Source organism: Primulina huaijiensis, chromosome 10, assembly GCF_012295235.1.
Source record: "Primulina huaijiensis isolate GDHJ02 chromosome 10, ASM1229523v2, whole genome shotgun sequence".
NCBI lineage: Eukaryota > Viridiplantae > Streptophyta > Magnoliopsida > Lamiales > Gesneriaceae > Primulina > Primulina huaijiensis.
In genome coordinates this window covers 12,209,721-12,226,298 of record NC_133315.1, presented here as the reverse complement: position 1 = coordinate 12,226,298, position 16,578 = coordinate 12,209,721, and the positions used below count along the sequence as shown (strand labels likewise).

The 16,578-nt window shown below is 34.8% G+C and overlaps 1 protein-coding gene across 1 annotated transcript in view; it reads right to left on the bottom strand.

Moving 5' to 3' along the window:
• Nucleotides 1–9,165, bottom strand: part of LOC140985887 (uncharacterized) — a 23,621-nt gene extending 14,456 nt beyond the window's left edge. Inside the window, exon 1 of the mRNA XM_073453834.1 lies at nucleotides 8,991–9,165. Coding sequence (XP_073309935.1) covers nucleotides 8,991–9,165 — 175 coding nt within the window. The remainder of the gene's footprint in view (nucleotides 1–8,990) is intronic.
• Nucleotides 9,166–16,578: the final 7,413 nt, after the last annotated feature.

Genomic DNA, 16,578 nt, shown 5'->3' with positions numbered 1-16,578 from the left:
CAAGAATTTAGTGTAACATATAGCAACAATAAATCAAAACTCCCACTTATAAGTAGGGTATAAAAATGCTTAAAGAAATAAATATAACATAAACAATAAATAATGATTAAATAATATAAAACATAGATTCTTACCTTTTAATAACCTTATTATCATGCCAAGAGTTTCACCTTATCATCTCAACTTTAGGAAGTTAGCTATTCATTATTCAAAGTGTAAAACTTTGAATATGAAATTAACATGCTAATTGTATTTAAATAAAGAAATAAAGGAAAAATATAGAGAGAAATATTATGAACTCAAATGTTTGTTCATAGAATGAGGGATATCTCAATACATTACAATGCACCCCTATTTATAGCCAAATTTGGAGAGACAACCACAAATAAAATATTATTTTTTTACACATAAGTCTTCATTGGTGTTCCAAGATATTATAATATATTACACATGACTTTTGAAAATCTTCTTCTCTGAATTTGCTTCTTCTCATAAAAAGAAAAATGTGGATAATTGAGTTGTCTAGTCGTGGTATTTTTTTCAAACCATTTGACCAAGTAATTTGAGAGATATGGTCAAAATACTAGAGCATGGTAAAACTGCCACTCCTTTGGTAACTTTATTTGTTGCTTAATTTGATCCCAATTGTGAGAGGATTTTTATATAATGCTTGTCAACAATATTGTAGATATTATAATCAACTTTCTACATGTCCAAGAATCATCTTAATCTCATTTGCAACGCCAATTTTATTCTTGTTTTATCGAACCTGTAAAAAATAGTAAAAAATTGTAATTACACAACAACTTAAATTTTATACAATTTATTATAAAACATATAATATTTAAACATTTAATAAAACAAAAACTATATATTTATATTATAAAACATTTAATTAATGTACAATTTTTATGTTTATCAATCAGGGTCAAGAAGATGATGAGATATCAAGATTAGCGTGGAGATCCGAGCCCAGAAGTAGATTTGGTTTCGACACTTGAGATGTAGTGGTTGAACCCTAGTTTGATGTAAATGTATTTTATACAAGACTTATACTTTTAATTTTAATGTTTATATTAGATTGATTATGATATGTTCCGCATTTGTATAAAAAAAATGAGACCCAGCTTATTTAATTGATCCAATTATTCCCAAAGATAAGTAAGAAATGAATTAGCGTCCGGGTCCCCACAATTCTTAATTTCCTTCTATAGGTTTCGATAACATAAATTTCGATAATTTTAAACTTATTTACCCAAAAATCAATTCTCATAACCAATCTTACCTTTCAACAAAACTTAAAATCCCAATTTATACATTTTTTTACTCCCAATTCATTGCAAATCCTCGAATCATTATTTCTTATGATTAATTCCCAAAAATTAATTCAACAAGTAACCATGAATCATAAATATTTTCTTAGAAAATCTACGTGTCCCAAAGACATTCATAATATTCACGTTTAACTTATGGCTCAAAAAGTAGAATGTCAATATTAAAACCCAAAAATCAACATAGTCCAATTCCACCACAAAGCCAACATGCACTGAAATCAAATAATTTCTCATTCCATATCGTATCACGTATAAAAATTCAAAAACATATAAATCATATATTCTCATAGAGCTATTAAACATGTGACGTAAACATATAATTAATATAATTAGGCAAGTAACATCATAAAATCATATAAAGCATGTAAGAAAAAAAAACTTACAAATTGAGGCTTGATAACTGATCTTTCTGGCGCTAATGGTTGCACAACCTTTTACAGGACCTTTCCTCTGATACCAACTGAAATTTCTGCTATTCGTTTTGCTTAAAACGTGCTAGAAATTTTTTTCCCTCTCCTTATATACATATATATACTTTAAAATACGTTGACACCATTTTTTAAAAAAAATAACCAACTAGCATTTGAAAATCAAAGGAAAATAGTTTAAATCATAAAATCGTCAAACGTTTTACCAAACCTAAAAACATTATTTGAAAAGTATAGCCCATACTATAACCTCTCAAAAACCTCTCATAACATAAATAAAAGTCATAAAATATCTTTAACATAACTCATAATCATAAATCATAACCAGTGCTGAAAACTAGCGTTGGTCCTCGGGTTATGTGCACCTTCAGTCCAGCAAAGTCAACCTCAAGACCTCCATAACATTTTTATCATAATCACCTGTTTCAATCACACCTAGTGAGTCTAAAGACTCAACACACCATAATCTTGATAACGAGTAATACATATACAGATCACATGCAACAGTGAACAATACTTGTGCTTAAAATATCTTTTTCATGAAGATGCATAAACTTAAAACATAACTATTTTCATAAACATTTTCATGATGCATAAATTTCTAAACAAAAACATTTTCATAATGATGCATCAACTTAAAACATAAACATTTTCATAAACTTTTTATAACCATTTTCGTAAAACCTTTTCATATCCTCATAAACATATTCATATGAACATGCATAACTTGAACCTCAACATTTTTTCTTTTCCTCATTTCGTAACATAAATCCTTTCATCATGAGCATAAACATTTTCCTCTTTTATTGAATTCAGATCGTTAATTGTGACTTTCCTCATCCTCAAAAAGTAGATGGATCCATCTACATGTAACCATAGTACTAAGCGACGGAGACAACAACGACGATCTCTCGTCCACTGAGCCTTGGCCTATCCTCATCGAATGGAAATACGATCGTCGGGCTCCCTCTAGGGCCTTTTCCCATAAATGGGCTCCCTCTGGGGCCTTTTTCCTCACGACATCCCCATTCTTATCCTCATATCCTCAATAGTCACAAATACTTCACTTCATTCAACGTTTTACATTTTCATCACTTTATAAAAATAATGCATTTAATATCCTTTTCTTTTAAAAAACAAGCATGCAACATAACTTTTAACTGTATCGTTTCCTCAAAAATTCCATAAATAATCATTACCTTCCATAAACATTTAAAACCAACATTTTAATATATTAAATCATGACAATTTCATAAACTTTTAAAATAAACCTTTTTTAACATCATAAAAATCAATAGACATTTAAAATAATCATATTAGCATATTAAATCATAAAAATCCTTAACATGTAAAATTAACATCTTAACATATGAAAATTCATAAACCTTTAAAACAATCATTAACGTTTGATCATAAAATATCATAAATATTTAAAATAAGCATTTTATCATATATTATTGCATTCGAGGCACTGCCAGGACGTCTACCCATTTTTCAGTGTAAAATGACCGTTTTACCCCTAGAAGCATAGTTTCTCGTATTTATCCTTAGACATCTAAACGATGACCCAAATCATTCCAAACTTAACATATAATCTTAAAACACTCCTATAATTATTCCTTAGGCTTAAAACATAACTTTTCGATAGATTCCTTGATTCTTTTTTTAACTTAGACGTACATCCCGTTTTGACTCGCACGGATTCGAAACTTAACCAAAACTTACCAAACTCAAACCAAAGCCTCCTAACACACATCTAAACCTTAACCAATACAAATCAAGCCTATGTAGTCCCTTGAACACTTCCTAGAAGCTACTGAATTTCTGCACAAGGAATCTTAGTTCTAGAAGGTTTCAAGCTCCTCCTATCTCGGCTCCAGCCTCTAACCCCTGGTCGAGCCCTGGTCGACCCTCCTAGGACCCTAACCGAACCCTCTACGACCCTCTGAGACCAGCCCTCATGAGCCATGCACGAGGACGTGCATGGTTCTCTTACTCAAGCACACCCGCAGCTAGATGGTGCTCTGGCCGTGTGGCCTTCCACTCCTAGCCCCTCCAGCCCTGCGTGTACCCCCTTGGCTCGTGGCTAGGATCCTCACAAGCCCTGCCGTTTGCCTTGAAGGAGCCCGCGCAGCCACCTGCCCCCTTGTTCCTCCAACAACCGCAGCTAGCCTCTCGAGTTCTCCCCACCGTGCGGCCCCTCTCTTAGTTTCTTCCCACCCTTGCACGGCCGCTCTAGGACCCTTGTACCATCCTCTCACATCTCCTGGTCGCGACCCTAACAGCAGCAAGCCGCTGTGATCCCTAAGAAGCCCTTAGCCGAAGAGTCCTTGTTCCCAAGGAGTCTATTTTCGTCCAACCGCTTCCTTCTCCATGTCCAGCCCTTATGTGTTAGAGTAGATTCCGTGCAAGCCAACTGTTGGCTAGGGATTTTATTGACTCAATTGTAATTAACAATCTTTATTTTAATATAATTCATTATTTCATGGTTTGTTATTTCTTTATCTGTATACCCATGTTATCAAACATAGATCAAGACCTTGATTATACTTTAATATAAATGAATCGTAATTCGATGTTGAAACTGGTTTGTAAACACTGTATGATCTAAATTCGTTCCTAGTCGATTCAGCCACCTGAAACATGGATAAAGGTCGCTTGAGCTCGAGACTAGCATCTGTGATGTTGTGTACTGCGTTTCTTGGTAAGAGCATAGAGATGTCCAAATATGCAGATGGGTAGTCATATGATTATTATACCGAACAACTCTCCCTCGGACTTTCCAAGTGGTTATCATTCATCGAGAGGAAAAGTCTGTGGTTATGATTGTACACCATTAGTCATTATGACCCGGGACAACACTGAGGCTCTATATGCTAGGGCTGTGCTTTGACTCGTTTACTAGCTCCAGGAGGGTCATCAGGTGGCGAGGTTGGGTACAGTTGCGAAACATATAGGGGCCAGGGCATTGTAGTCGGGGATTCACCGCTCACCTGCGGGTGTGGATATCCTATGTGATCTGATGAAATTATAGTGCGTGGAATGTCTGACCAGAGTATGAGATGTACGTTAGAGAAGGAGTTCTCGAACGGTACATACGATGCCACTATGTATAGTTATCACATAGTTATCGAATTAATATGCAACCCTCGATGAACCAATGGTTGCAAATTCGATTGGGATATATGAGATGAAGGGACCGGCCGTACTGTACATTAATCATAATCGACTAGTTCTTGCAGGCACTATCAGCGATACCTAGGGGATCATGGGGCGATGCTACTAGACGCTCTTACCATGATCCGATGGGTGCAATCAGAAATGAGTTCTGACATTCTTGATCAATGTGTTGATGAAAAAAATGGGGCTAACTAGGGTAAGCCCGAATAAAAAATTATGTTCTGAATCACAAAGAGTTGTGAACCCACGGCTAGTTGTATCCCTGAACCATTGAGGGTCACAAAAGTACTGTATCGTTTGTTCCCGTTGAGAGAATAAATTCAAGAAGTTGAATTTATATTATATAGTAAATTCAAAGAGTTGAATTTTTGATAATTATTTTTTGAGAGAATAAATTCAAGGAGTTGAATTTATAAAATTTGAGAATTTAAATTTATTGAACTCAAATGTTGGGTTTATTAAATATTAAATTTTGGAGGTGATATAAATTCAAGGAGTTGAATTTATAATTTGAATAATAAATTCAAATGTTGAATTTATAAATGATTTAATTTATTAAACTCAAATGTTGAGCTTATTAATTAATAAATTAAATATGATGGTTAATATGTTTAATGAGCTTGTAAGAGTACAAGTCTAATATATTAAATAATTAAAGTTATTAATGGACCTTGATTAATTGATTTAATTAGTTGGACTAATCCAATTAATTAATCAAGCCCATTAATGTTAATTAAAGGGCCCAATTATTATACTATGATAATTAGATCATGGGTTGATTATAAAAGTGGTTTGAGAAGTCAAAACCCTAGCCTCCTACCACCATATTTTCGAGAATCACTCTTCCAAAAGGAAAAAAAATAAAATTCGGCCGCCTCTCTTGAGAAAGAAATCTGAGCCGTCTCTCAAATATTTTTCTCATACGTAAAATCTCTTCTAAATTTTCTAGTTCAATTTAGAAGAGGAACATACCATCTAGTTGTGGACTTAATAGGAGGATCAAACAAGGACTCCCTTGAAGAAAGTTCGTAGAGATTCATTAAGAGCTAATCCGTTTATACCGGATTAGTTGGAGCCAAGTGAATTAATTCACAAAGGTATAAAATTCTTTACACCCTATGAATGTTTATTCATAAAATCATACAAGTGCTCAAACAAATTTATTTTGTTTTTCAAAATAAAATAAAATTTTTTAAACTTCCACTGCGTTTGGACACGTAGAAAACCGAGATCCAACATTATGTCCACTTACCTAGGCCCTAAAACCCTCTTAAACTCATCCCTTATTTGTGTCCCTAAAGTGGCAGCCCTTCAAGCAATAATGCATTAAGGTTTGGATCACAAAAACTTAAGTTATTATCATGCCATGGCATAAAAACGAAAATAAATAAAAGGCCAACATATTTTCTATGCAAACATAATTTAAAAATGTAATATGATGTGATAGATGAGAAAAAAAAGATATATGACGTGTCTTTGCGTAATTTACGTACGAAAACGTAACGACGATGCGAACGGCGACGTAGGCCCTAAGCTGAATTTTTCTTAACAAAGCCGAAGATTTTCTCCTCTTTTCCTTGCATGTGTGCGTGTGTTGATGCTGATGGGGAGAGTTTGTTTTGAATGGGGAAGTGGGGCGTGTGACATGCAAAGGGTTTGGGTGGGTTTTGAATATTAAATACTCAATTAAACCACTAACAAGGTTTAGGCCCATCAAAGAGGTTAATTAGGCCAATTAGTGATCATTTAAAATATTAAAAATAATTTTTTTTAAATAAGTTTGTGAATTTATTAGCCGGGTTGTCAAAATGTTCGTATTTTTGTTGAAAATCCAACACCGATAAAAATTACGTTCCGGCGTATAAAATCACCTTAAAACTCCTTATTTTCAAAAATAATAAAAAACATCAATCATATTTTAAATAATTAAAAACAATTATTTAATAAAAACTTTTTCTATTTTTCAGCCCTCCGTCTCCGTTCCTCGATCGCAACTCAAATATCCTTTAAAAATATATTTTAACACAACCATGTAGAAAAATATATTTTAAACATGTAAATATGCACAACATAATTAATTTATGTAATTAAAACAATTAATTAAAATACAAGAGAATTTAATAATTTGCGTGCGTGTGGTTCGTATGGACCTTTAAATTTTCGGGGCGTTACACTAAGTTAACATATGCAATAATTAAAATTACAAATGTTATTTAATTTAAAATCACAAAAGTATTTGTTAATTTTTCAATTTTTAATTGTATTATGATTCACGTTACAATTTTGAAAACTTAAAATTAAATCTACCGTAATCTGGAATAGAAATTATAAATTTATTAAAATTTTATTAAAATTATTTAAAATAAAAATAATATTTCACTAAATATATTTCATGTCAAGTCATCTATTTGACAAATTTTATGAAATAATTAAAATTATATTATATTTTCTTTAAGTCAATATTTACGAGAATTATTTTTATGCAATAACTAAAATTTAAAACAATATATTAATTAATTTAAAATTATGAAAGTTGTTAATTTTTCAATTTTAAAATTTATTAAATTTTAAATTGTATCGTAAATCACATTAGAATTTTAAAAATTTGAAATTAAATGTATTGTAATTTGAAATAGAAATCATATATTTATTAAAATTTCATTAATATTAACTAAATTAAAAATAATATTCCACAAATATATTATATTTCAATTCATCTGTTAGATAAATATTATTGCTATATGTCAATTCATCTGTCAGATAAATTTTATGCAATAATTAAAATTAAATTATAAAATATAAAAGTGTGATGCTTAATAAGTTTTCATTATAAATCTTCAACTTATTTATTTCGTTTGTATATATATATATTTGAAAAGGTTGGTGAAAAATAAGATATTTTTTCATAAAAGAAATTATGATGATACGCTCGAAACTAGAAAAGTCAGTAAATCTCAATGAAAGAGTTTTGATAAAACTCTCACACTACTATTATTGTTATTATTATTATAAATATAGTTTAACATTTCTATTCAATTGAAAATAATAATAATTTCTCTACCAGTGTTCACATACTCAATACCACAGTGTGAATTATAATAAAAGACCATAGAAGACTTGGGGATTCAGAGCTTAGAATCTGATGAGTTGCGAAAATGCTAGCAAACTTCATTTTAATGATAAGTGTTTTTCACGAAACTTGCCGGGCATGCCAGCCACGTGATCATGCCAAATGTGAAATGATCCAACTTTTTTATCGAGCGTTGTGTGTACCGATTCGACTGTTAGTTCTAATTCCCTCAGTATGACTTCAAAGCGAAAAAGTATAAACTAAAGAATATGATGAAATTATAGAGAAATACATGAGCAACATCAAATTTAATTACGTTTTTATGAACATGAACGGCATTTTCACAAGAAAGTTTGAGGAATATGCAAAATCTGAATAAACTAAAATACTGGAAATTGGAAAAAAAATACAGATGAACTATTGAGATAAATATTAAAAAGCTTTGCTGCTGCTTTTGTTGGATGTTTTGTTGTCTCCTCATTCTGAATCTTCTTTCTGTTTTTTGTTGCACTCCGCAGAGCAGTTCTGACCAAATTTCACGATGGTCCATGATGCGTCGTGGATCACCTCCTACATTGTGGTCTTCAACTGACACCTTTCTGGGCTCGTCCATTGGGCCTCTCCACATTCTACAGGCTTTTTATTGTTAATGAGCTTCCAAGATTTAGGGTAAACAACTGCTCCTTAGCCAATTTGGGACAACGGCCAATTTGGCTCATTCTGGCTATTTGGCTAATTTGACCAATTCGGCCCAGTGGGCCAAGTTGGCTATGTATTTGCTTTATTCGTCCTTCTAGCTACTCAGGGCTCAGCGTAGAATCATATGGTTGAAAGGAATGGTTCTACGGACTTGAAGAAGAATTGACAGCTGAAACGTATGTTCTTCCTCCAACAGGTTAAATCTGATTGTGCATTCCCTGAACCCCATCCTTATTTCTTTCTTCCTCATTTCCTTCCCCTAATCTCATCGGCGCCCACCGATCTTCCCGATGAAACTACCGATTACATCATATTTGTGATGCCATCCAAGTTTCCGAAAATTTCCTTCATCAAACTCCTTTACATCAAGCCACGTCTTCTCAAGGTATGTATATTTCACCCATTTTTCCCAATTCTCCAGCACAAAAATATTGTAGAATGTGTCACATTTCATATTTGTGATGCTCTACCGAATTCATTGAGGATGAGATCTCATTTCCTGGAATTTTGGCAAACCATAAATTCAAAAATAGCAAGATTCATTCAATCTCGCAAAGAAGTGACAAATGCCACAACAATGACAACATATAGCACACACAAAGCAAAGTTTTGTTGATCAACACTCCATTATTCTCATGTGGTTCTTATTTAATTTTCAGGAAACATGGTGGGAGTAATCGAGCATTTGAGAATCTCAGAGGCCAAGGCAAGAAAGTACCTTAAAAACCAATAGAGATGGAAAATCATCATGGTAGTGCAACTGGCCAATCCGAAAGAAAATCACCAAGCTTTGATGAATATCTCTTCAAACGGCTGAGCATATACATATAGAGTGTCATGCACATTGAGAAGTAATAAAATACGTAGGCTAGGGACAGAAGGATACTTTTTTGAACTTGTTTGCCATAATTTGACTTACCTTGTTTTGTTTCGTGAATGTTGGAAAGTGGCTAAAAAACCCAACTTTGCTGTTAAAATACATTGTTGTCTTTGTATCCGTTGCTTTGGATTTTTTTGCAGGCATTTATATATTTGGCATATTATATTTATAAAAGAAAATCAGCCAAAATTTTATAAAATTTGAACACCTTCAATATTGACGCAAATAGCGTAAGTCAACATTTGTTACCAACCAACAGCTAAACAACATTTTTCAAATAATGCTCACCGAAGTTTCAAGACATGCACTAAACGAACTTCACTTTGTCATCGATTTAGCCAACTAACACAACAAACATTCTACCCAAAATTTATTAACTACAGCGGACTCCATGAGCAAGTATTTTTATTTATTTACAAATGGTCTATCATTATTTACAACCAACTTCAGCAAGGAATGGCTTAAAAGCCTATTCCTCACATATTTACAGAAACTTCTTATTAGTCAATATGACAAAACTTACCAAATTGGTAATCCAGCCTACTTTGTACAATATTTCTCATCTATTCTATCTTTATGAACCATCTGTCTTCGGCTGTCGATCTTTCATATGAGCCGGAGCTAAGATTAAATCCTCCATTTTTAACTCTTCTTCCTCGCTACGTCCACATTCCTCCTCAAATATTACTTCAGCTCCATCGATATCCCACAAATCGTGAGACTGCACTTCGTTCACCAGCTGCTGCATTTTGGCTTTCCACTTGGAAGTTGCAGCGACTTCCATCTCTTCGTTAGTGAACTTAGTCATCGACCTCCTCGATAATAGGTCGGACCATGGGTCTAGGAGAGACCATGGCAGTAGGTTTGAGAACCTTCTAAACTGTTTCTTTAACCTTTTGAGTGTCCATGTACACTGCTCCTGGTTGTTCATGCACCTTGAAGTTACGAAACTTAATTAGACCAAAAGCTCCGTCATAATAACTAGCTTCCACGACATTGGAATCAGATTGATATGGCTTTGAATAAGCTTGTACCACTTCAACCTCATCTCTTTTCAACATTAACAATAACTGGTGCATGGAAGATGGCACACAATAATTGGTATGAATCCAATCCCTCCCTAATAAAGCATGGAAGCTAGCACTGGAATTGACCACGAAGAAGACTGACAGAGAGGATCGAGACCCTATAGTAAAATTTGCTGGTAAAATTCCCAAGGTTTTGGCGGATTCTCCAGTAAAAACTGCCATAGAGACTTCTGTCGGAATCAAGTCTTCCACACTTTTCCCCAGCTTATGCAGAATTCTGTGGGGTAGAATATTGACAGCAGATCCATTATATATCAATATTCTAGACATAGGTTTCCCATTAACATGCGCCGTGATATAAAGTGGTTTGATATGTCTAGTCATTGCATTTGTAGGTTTCTTCACTCTTTTATCTTCATCAACAAGAACTCCAACACAATCTTTCGAAACATTATTATGGACGAAATCTATAGCAATTTAATTTCTCATAAAGCCACCAGACCCAAACATTCTTTTGCGTTTGAACTCATCTGGCAACATTAATGAGCCTGTGCCACACTCAAATGAGACAAGAATCTGTCTTACCTTGAAGGTAGCTTTCTTGACCACATTATTATCTTCCTCTTCTTTATCCTCAGTAGACTTCCTGCCGAACGTTTTCTTCTCTTTAAACGGCTCTTCCACTTTCAACCTTCGCTCCACGGCTTTATCTCTTAACAAATGTCTTTTTTGGGTTCGAGAAAGATGCTTTGGAAACATTGGATGTTCCACACGTCTCCATTGTCCGTTGGGAATTACCACAGGAGGAACAACAAAACGAGATTTCCTTTCATATTTTAATCATTATTCAGGACTGGGGACCCCTGAAGTATCTTCTGGGATGACTACTGGTCATATCTTTTTTCACCATTCCTGACTTTAGCAGACGAATTTCCTTCGAGGTAAGGGTTCACCGGCCTCTTGTCCATGGATTCCCCATCATACCTTCCATTCCTCCTTTTGTATGACATATTCCCCCTACTGTAATAATGATCTCTTTCATGAAAGTTTCTGTTCTTCTGTCTTTTACATCAAATATCATCTTATTGGGTACCCAACACTTCTTTATAGTAACTCTTGGTCGGAAGGATCTGTTACCAACTACATCCCTCCTCTCATCGATTAAAAATCGTAAGTCGGTATTGCTAACATTCACGTTTACTACCGGTGGGAAATGATCTTCATCCACTATCATTGTGTCTTTTTTCTCGAGAAATTTCAGGATTCCCTTGTTGATTCTTTCTTGCAAGACATTTTTGAAAGCCCAACAAGCATTAGTATTATGGTTGAAGGAATTTTGATACTTACAGTAATTTCTTCATTTCATTTTCTCCCCGGTGGGTAGCTTATGATTTGGGGGGAAACGTTATAAACTTTTCCTTCACCAAGTGATCAAAGATTTCTTCCGTCTTTGATGCATCAAAAGTATATGGTGTTTGCACGGGAGGAATGTTTTTCTTGGAAAGTTCTTCACTCTTGCGTTTAAAGAAAGGGACATTGCGTGATCCGGAATTAGCCACTTCTGCCAAGATGACTTCCTAAACTTCTTTGAAGTAAGAGCCAACTGTAGATTTTCTTTTATGACTCTCCTCCCACAATAATTCCTCATATTCTGATACTTTGTCATCAAGATCATAAAAATCGCGGAATTCCATCCCTTGGAACTTCTTTCTAATTTCAAAATCAAGCCCTCGCTGTGCCATCTTCACATACTCTGATTCAGGAATGAACACTCGACATCTACTTCTCACTTTCTTGAATTGACAAATTAAATCATTATCGGATTCCCCCGATTTTTGGACCACCCTTGAAAATTCCGCTATACTAATCTCAGGCATTGTTCTGAAGAAGTGTGTATGGAATTGACGTTCCATTTCATGACAAGTCATAATAGAATTCAAGGTAGCGTCGCATACCAAGTTAAAGCAGTGCTAGTCAAAGAATTGAGGAACAATCGTAAATTGTAATCAGAAAAATTTTCTAAATTTGCTAACTCCCCCACATTGGATTGTAAACCTTGTTACATGTTCCACGCTAGATGGACCATCTTCTCTAGAGTATAAAGTGAAGTCTGGAATGTGGTATCCTCATGGATAAGGGTTGTTACGATCGACAATGTCAGGATACGATTTGTGAAACTCTGGTCGGTTGATTGGCCTCACTCCTGGGCCATACAACTCTTAAATAACATGACGTACCGCCTCAAAATCCAACATTGGAGTTTGTCGTAACTGGTGTGGGAGATAGATTGTCCCTCGGGTGTTATTCTCCGAATTTGGTACATTCCCCCAACACAATACATCCACGGATGCAAGTTAGGAGACGTCATATACAATATATTACCAGCCACTTGTTTATTGTTACTGCAATTTTGTTATTTCAACCCCAACTCCTCGTCCTTGGCAGATTCAGGAATCGGTGCTTCTCCCAAAGAGCGATTTTCACCTGCTTATGAAATCCCCGATCCTTGGCCTTGACCTTTCAGCAGTTTAGTGTCAGCTTCTTGAAGTTTATCATTTTATGGTGTAATAATCTCGCCTTTTGCAGACTTTATCCATTCCTTTACTTATGCCACAAATTCCATCATTACAGTATTAAAAGCTTTGGTCATTTCTTTGAGATCAATGTCGATATTTCTCTCCATGGTCAACATGAAGTTTGTCGAAGCCCCATCGCCACCAGAAACTGCAACTCCTTCCTTTATAGCCTCTTCTTCGAACTGGTGCACGAGTCTTTCAACTACTCCTCCATCTGCATCAGTTTCTTCTTCCTGTGAGCGATGACCTTTCCCTTGTGATGGAGGAATTCCTTCATTCTTCTTAGTACTCTTTGAAGGCATCGCGTCCGACTGGTGTGCCAAATTATTTCTCAAAAAACTTGCGGGGCGTGCCAGGCACGTGATCGTTCCAAATGTGAAATGATCCAACTTCTTTGTCGAGCGTTGTGCATCTCGATTCGACCGTTACTTCTAATTCCCTCGATACGACATCAAAGCGAAAAAATATAAATTGAGGAATATGATGAAATTACAGAGAAAATCAATGAACAACGTTAAATTTAATTACGTTGTTATGAACATGAACGCCATTTTCACAAGAAAGTTGGAAGAATATGCAAAATCTGAAAAATCTAAAATACTGGAAATTGTAAAAAAATACAGATGAACTATTGACAGAAATTTTAAAAAGCTTTGCTGCTTCTTTTATTGGATGTTTTGTTGTGTCCTCATTCTGATTCTTCTTTCATTTTTTTGTTGCACTCCGCAGAGCTGTCTGTTCATGCCATATTCCATGATCGTCCATGATGTGTCGTGGATCACCTCTTCCATCATGGTCTTCAACTGACACCTTTTTGGGCTCGTCCATTGGGCCTATCCACATTCTGCAGGATTTTTATTGTTAACGGGCTTCCAAGATTTGGGCTAAACAGATAGCAAAATTTGTTATTGTATTTTTTAACATATTTACTGTAGTGTATAATTGCTATATGTAAATTTGGAAGCTTTGAAAAGCTAGAAAATGTTGTCAAGATTAAAATCTGGTGATATTTCATAAATCAGTGATCGAAATTACCAGGAACCAAAATGGTTAAACAGACAACTCAAAAATACACCAATGATCCGAATGACTAGTAAACAAAATGATTCGAAGGAACTCAATTCTCTACAAGTCATATTTATGGTTGGCTACGTTATTTTGGACGTTATATATGCTAATCGGACACTGCAAAATCGAGTTAGAAGAAACAAATACGGTTGTCGGCTAGACATGAGAATTTTTTATATTTTGGTTGTATCTCTCAGTTAGTTATCAAAATGGAACATTTCAGCATGCATTACAAATATAAACAATGACATTCAAATAATCTTCCAAAGTCAATGTTTGAATTGGAGCTTAAGAGGCTAATAAACCACAATGAAATTTCTGGTTCTACAACAAATATACAGCTACCAGCTAGACATAAACAATTCTGGTATTTCGAGCATATCTCTCTCATAATAACTCAATATTGAGTGAATCATGATTTTATGGAAAGATTATAGAAATAAATACAATTTTTATGCTCATCACTTTGCCTAGAAATATAAGAATCGAGATTTATAATCAAGAAAAGATACCGGGTTGACTTGCAACAGCTAGGCTTGCACCAACTTGTATACATTCTAGTATTTCGAGCATCTCTCTCTCATACTGATATGTCTACTACTTTTAAACTTTAAAATCCTACTAAATTATTTTTTTTCGAAACTTGCATAACTCAACATTTCCAAAATCCAAAATTTAATTAAACATTTAAAATCTCAAGTGCATAAAATTCTTAAATTGTCAATTAACAAAAAGCCTACGTCAACCATTAACATGATCAACCCTAACTTCAAAATAAAGCATAAAAATTTCTAATTAAATCATTAACAAAATCTTTAAAACTTTTGACTATCAAGTTAATAAGGAAAATAATGTCCCTCGAGAGTGTACTGCTAGACTCGATCCACACAAGCTTCAGAGCCTCTCTCAATCTTATCCTTCTCTGCAACATTCAAACCTAGTGAGTCTAATTGTAAGGTCCAAAAATAATATAACGTAATCCAACTGCATGCAAATCTAGGGAAAATAGAAAATGACTAATTAAATGGTTTTAATTGAATGAATTAAATATGATATGCATGATTACATGTTTAAATTAGGGTTTTCTATTAGAATGCGTAAAACTTTGTTTTAAAGGTTATTCGAAACGCGATGAAGGAACGGAGACCGGGGACCATATAAGGTAAAATATTTTATTAAATAATTATTTTTAATTGTTTAACGTGTGGTGTATTTAAAATGTAATTTTCGAAAATCAGGTGTTTTTACACGTCGAGTCGTATTTTTAAACGGTGTTCGATTTTCGACGAAAATATGAACTTTTTGAGAACTCGGTTAGTTTTTTCACAAACTTTCCTAAACCAAATATTTTAAATATTAACTATGGGGTTTAATGTGCCTATTATACTAGACTAACGGGCCTAAGCCTATACCATGAGTTTTAATTAAAAATAAAAGCTAGCAAACCCTCCACAAACCCCATAGAAACACACGCCTCTCACCCCTAATCATACAAGGACTCTACTTCATCAGCCACACCACACGCCACACACCTCATGTCTCTAGAAAAGGTCACGATTTTGGAAGAAAATTCAGCAAGGGCCTCCTCTCCGCGATCGTTCCTCGCATCGCCAATTTGTTTTCGAGCGTAATATACGCAAAGACACGTCTTAATATCTTTTTTCTCATATATCATACCATATTATGGATTTGATGTATATTTGCATGAAAAATATGTTTCCTTGTATTTATTTTCGTTTTTATGCAATGCTATGTCAAAAACTCATGATTTCATGATCCAAAACTTATGTTAATGATGCATGAAGGGGCTGCCATCATAGGGCTAGGGGAAGGGACAAGTTTAAGAGGATTTAAGGGCCTAGACAAGCTGACACAAGGGATGGACATGAAGGAAGAAGAGGTTGCTCGAAAATAGAACTCTTTTGGGGCAAGGACTGTTCGACTAGGAGTCTTCGAGGGGTCACGGCTCCTAGCTATGGTTAGGGTGTGTCCAGGAGACTTAAGAGGGCTGCATGATGGTCCTAGGGTGGCTGCACAATGGTTGGTTCGAGGATCAAGGGGGATCGCGTAAGAGTAGGGAGCCATGCACATGCTTTAGTTGACGGGTTGAGGGGATGGGGCTTCTAGGTTTGTTAGGGTCGGTCCAGTGGCTGGTTAGGGTCACAGTTATGGTCCTAGAAGGGCGGTCTAGGGCCTGGTCTTCGTGGATAAGGGAAAGAGCCGAAACTTGCATGGCTATAGGATTTAGGTTTTTCTTTCGAAAATAGGGCTGAAGTTCAATAGGAGTTCTAGGCTTGTTCATGGGTCTTGATTGG